This window comes from Gossypium hirsutum, chromosome A11, assembly GCF_007990345.1.
Source record: "Gossypium hirsutum isolate 1008001.06 chromosome A11, Gossypium_hirsutum_v2.1, whole genome shotgun sequence".
Taxonomy (NCBI): Eukaryota; Viridiplantae; Streptophyta; class Magnoliopsida; order Malvales; family Malvaceae; genus Gossypium; species Gossypium hirsutum.
Genome location: NC_053434.1, coordinates 108,133,979 through 108,138,098, shown reverse-complemented (window position 1 = coordinate 108,138,098; position 4,120 = coordinate 108,133,979). Strand labels below are relative to the sequence as shown.

The following is a 4,120-nucleotide window of genomic DNA, read 5'->3' as shown; positions in this document are numbered from 1 at the left end:
TGAGAACGAATTTTTAAGTTGACCAGGCCGCCATGCCATGCCCCACCCCACCCCACCAAAAGTTCCTTTGACTCACGTGCATTAACGTCCATGGATGGTTTCCACTAACGACCAAATAATGATATGTTTGACACTCAATATTTGTTCATGTAATTTTACCCTCTTTTGAGCATATTTGAATGATGTTAGCCCTTTCCCTCCCCTCCCTCCATCACTATAAATAGCCTTAACCTTCAAATTTCATTTCAGTTCCTTCTTATGACCAAACACAGATTGTTCAGATATTACTTATTATACTGCTTTGATTTCCATACATGGATTCTTCTTTTTTTCAATACCCAAATCTCCATTTCTCCTCTGAATCATCTTCTTCCCACATTTCTCAAGAAAATTTCTCACCACACTCTTCATTCAGCTATGCGCGAAACCAGGCTCTTCCTTTCAATGAAAATGATTCTCAAGAAATGCTTCTTTTGGGAGTCTTGAATCAAGCCCCAGAAGCACACTCCTTTGACACCACATCTCTCACTAGTTTCAGAGATGATGATGAAGTCAACTCCGAGCCTGTCGAAGAGGAGACGGTAAAGGAGATTTCTTACAGAGGAGTTAGGAAGAGGCCATGGGGGAAATATGCAGCTGAGATAAGGGACTCAACGAGGAATGGTGTTAGAGTTTGGCTTGGAACCTTTGATACAGAAGAGTCTGCAGCTTTAGCCTACGATCAAGCTGCGTTGGCAATGCGAGGTCCAATGGCCATACTCAATTTCCCGATGGATAAAGTCTACGAATCACTTCAAGAAATGAACTATGGGTTTGAAGAAGGCTGCTCGCCTGTTTTGACTATGAAAAAGAAGTACTCCATGAAAACCAGACGATCGGGCAAAAAGAAGATGATGAAGAAAGATGAGAAGGAAAATAGACTGGTGTTGGAAAATTTAGGAACAGATTATTTGGAGGAACTTCTCTGTTTATCTGAGACTGCAACTCCTTATTGGTGAATAATTGAGTTTATCCACCAATATTTTATTTTTTCAGATTTCAGTTGGGATGGTGAAGAAGAAAGGAACATTTCCTTTTGGGGGATATTGTGTGTTTGAATTTGTAAATCTCTAGGTGATATTTAGAATCAAAGTTGTGTGCTATATGCATAATTTCAGTCAACGTTATCAATAGCAAACTAATTGAATTTTACTTTCTTTTTTTTTATATATTTATGTGAAGAGGAATAATGAATTTAAACGTACTAAACCAATTAAATTAAAATTTAATAAATTATCATTGTAATTAAAAAGCATTATTTTTTGAAATATTCAACCGCTATAATGATAAGCATTTATATGGTTTTCTCACTTTAGTAGCTTTACGTCTTTCAAAAGGACGGCGTGGGGGTGGTGCTGCCAATGCTGAAAGGATTCACTCTAATGTTCAAACTTGAAAGGATTCAAAACTTAATTAAGGAAAAATGATGTCACATTTATTATGGTATAACTGATTTTTTGTTTTTAATGAAATTATAACAATTACAATAGAAAAGTCAAGAGTAGTGTCGATGTTGAAATTCATCACCGGTGACCCGAAAATTTATTAAATGCAAGTAAATCTACAAAATTTATTGATAAATCTTTGACCCGTAATATTATATATTAATTTTGATTTTATATATTAAAATTTTATTTTTATTTTTACAAATAGCTAACATCATTTTTGTTAGAGTTTTTGACCTGCTCGTTGCATGTTTTGTTATAATGAACCTATTTATCTACTTAGGTCATCGTTTTGGGTCTTGTTCAGGTTTTGTTTAAGCTGATTTTGGTTCGTTTCAATATGACATATTTGATAAAACAAAAACATGAATTGACTTGGATATTAAGTACAATCGAATACCTTGAGGTGTTTTGATAATCATGAAAGAATTCTATCTCTTAGTGATTGAAGTGCTATTTTTTAAAAATCTATGATTGAAGTGCTATTTTTTAAAAATCTATGTTAGATTTATTTAAGGGGTATTTCAAGTGCTATTTTTTAAAAATCTATGTTAGATTTATTTAAGGGGTATTTCAAGTTGTTGGGGAACTTGTTTATGAAGGCTATTATGAGATAAATACTGAAGATAATTAATGGATAAAATCCTATGTTAGATTTATTTAAGGGGTATTTCAAGTTGTTGGGGAACTTGTTTATGAAGGCTATTATGAGATAAATACTGAAGATAATTAATGGATAAAATCAACCTTTAAATGAGTGTTTCAAGCCTATCAAAACACTGGTTGTTGATCATGTTGGAAAGCTTATAAATAGACTGTTGATCAATATTCATCTTCAGCCATGTGGGGTGTCTCTGACATACTCTTGCATAGGGATTTGTTATGGAGAGAAATTATGTAAAGTGAGGTATTTGGAGGAGTGATTTGTACAATTGGGGTTGGAATTGGAGTTACAATTACTTCTTTGTGTAAGGGTAGATTGGGCTTAAGCCAATAGGTGATCTAGAAAATTGGTGAATAAAATCATTCTTTGAGCTCAATAGATGTTAGATTGGAGAATCTTAACTGCATTAACAGAGATCATTTGTGTCGATTCTTTTCTGCTCTTATTTTTTTCACTAATTGTTTTCATTCTAATTCTTGTTACAATAAACGTTAAACAAAGTTGATTTATCATATCTACAAACTAATTATTTTTCAATTAGTATCAGAGTAGGCTTCAAGAGCTATTTGAAGACAATCCAGTGTTTGGTTTGCGTTAATGAAGTTGATCGACGTTTTGTAGGCTTGGGCAAAAAATGTGGTGCTACATTTAATGGCTTGAGAGTAGATCTTGGAGGCATACCATATTGAAAATTATGTGTTGCATGATGTGGTAAATTTATGAAAATAATTTGATGAATGTGGTGAGCGTGAAGAAAGTAGCAAAAAGGAAGCCTAGTGTTGAGTCCAGTCTAATGGAAAATTCAGATGAGGAGTCTCTCATAGTCGATGTTGTAGGGCTAAGGAAAAGTGGCTACAATTGTATCGAACTGATATAGGTAATATTACTAGTTGTTGGTTTATGTTTTGTCAAAGGAGTTGACATGGTGTAGTGAATAGTAGATGTTGATTTGTTGTTTATTTGATCATCTCTTTATACAACTTCTTGTTTTTGTTGGATACTAAATTTTTTATGTTCAATTTATTTGTCATGCTCTATATCCTTTGAAATTAATTTGGAGAATGTGTTTATGCTTGATGGACAATGTGATGAACAAATGTCATGGGCCGCAGTTCAAAGCCCATGACTATATCACAAAATGCATGATGTGGAGGTCTATCAGTTACATGGGGATCATTTGACCCACAAAAGCTGACCCAATTCAAAGAACTATTGGAGAAGCTTGTCCATTTGAAGCTTGGGTGGCCAAATGATACATATATGGAAAGTTAGAATACCTTGGTAAATAAGGAAACTAATCTTAAAAGATTACGTAGAATAATATCTTTTAAGATTAGATATGATTTGATTATGTAAATCCTCTAAATCATTTAATTGTAGGGATAGGCTTCATCTCGTCTGTCAATGTAATTCGATCTATACCTTCAGTTTTGGGGGAGCTCAACTATAAATAGAGAGCCTCCCCCTTAATTGTAAAGGATCCATTGTTTTTGTATTCTTTGAGAAAGAATACAATTGAGAGCATTTACTGAAACACCTTTCGTGCAATATTTTCTATGGCTATTCTATTCTTTGAGCCTTTTTTTGGCTAAAGTTGCTTCCGCTATATAAATTAGTGTCTTAGAGGAATTCTACAAGAATCCTCACTTTGTGGGAGTTAGGTTGACTTAGGCATATTCGAATCGAAGGAATCACCTAAGGTCGCACGGATTGTGAGACTAAAGTTCTAGCCCCGTGACATAAGCATATTGATAAAGAGAGTGTATAGTCGAGCATGGTTATATCTCTTAAAGGAGACTTGTTTGAAAAAACAACAAGATTATGAACTAGTACAAAGAAAAGATGATATCAACAAATATGCTACTAAATTGGTTGTTGGTTGTTGCTCTTTCTAAACAGTTGCAGTGTTTCATTTTTTTTATACATTCACTTTGTGCATATTTTAATTTCAAACTTGGAGTTGGTTGTTGTT

General features: G+C 33.7%; 1 protein-coding gene across 1 annotated transcript; it reads left to right on the top strand.

Annotated features, from left to right (window-relative positions):
• Positions 1–260: 260 nt before the first annotated feature.
• On the top strand, positions 261–1,126 carry LOC107904638 (ethylene-response factor C3). The gene has a single exon (XM_016831079.2). It carries the CDS (start codon positions 315–317, stop codon positions 996–998), a length of 684 nt encoding a protein of 227 aa, XP_016686568.1. The 5' UTR covers positions 261–314; the 3' UTR covers positions 999–1,126.
• The last annotated feature ends 2,994 nt before the right edge of the window (positions 1,127–4,120 follow it).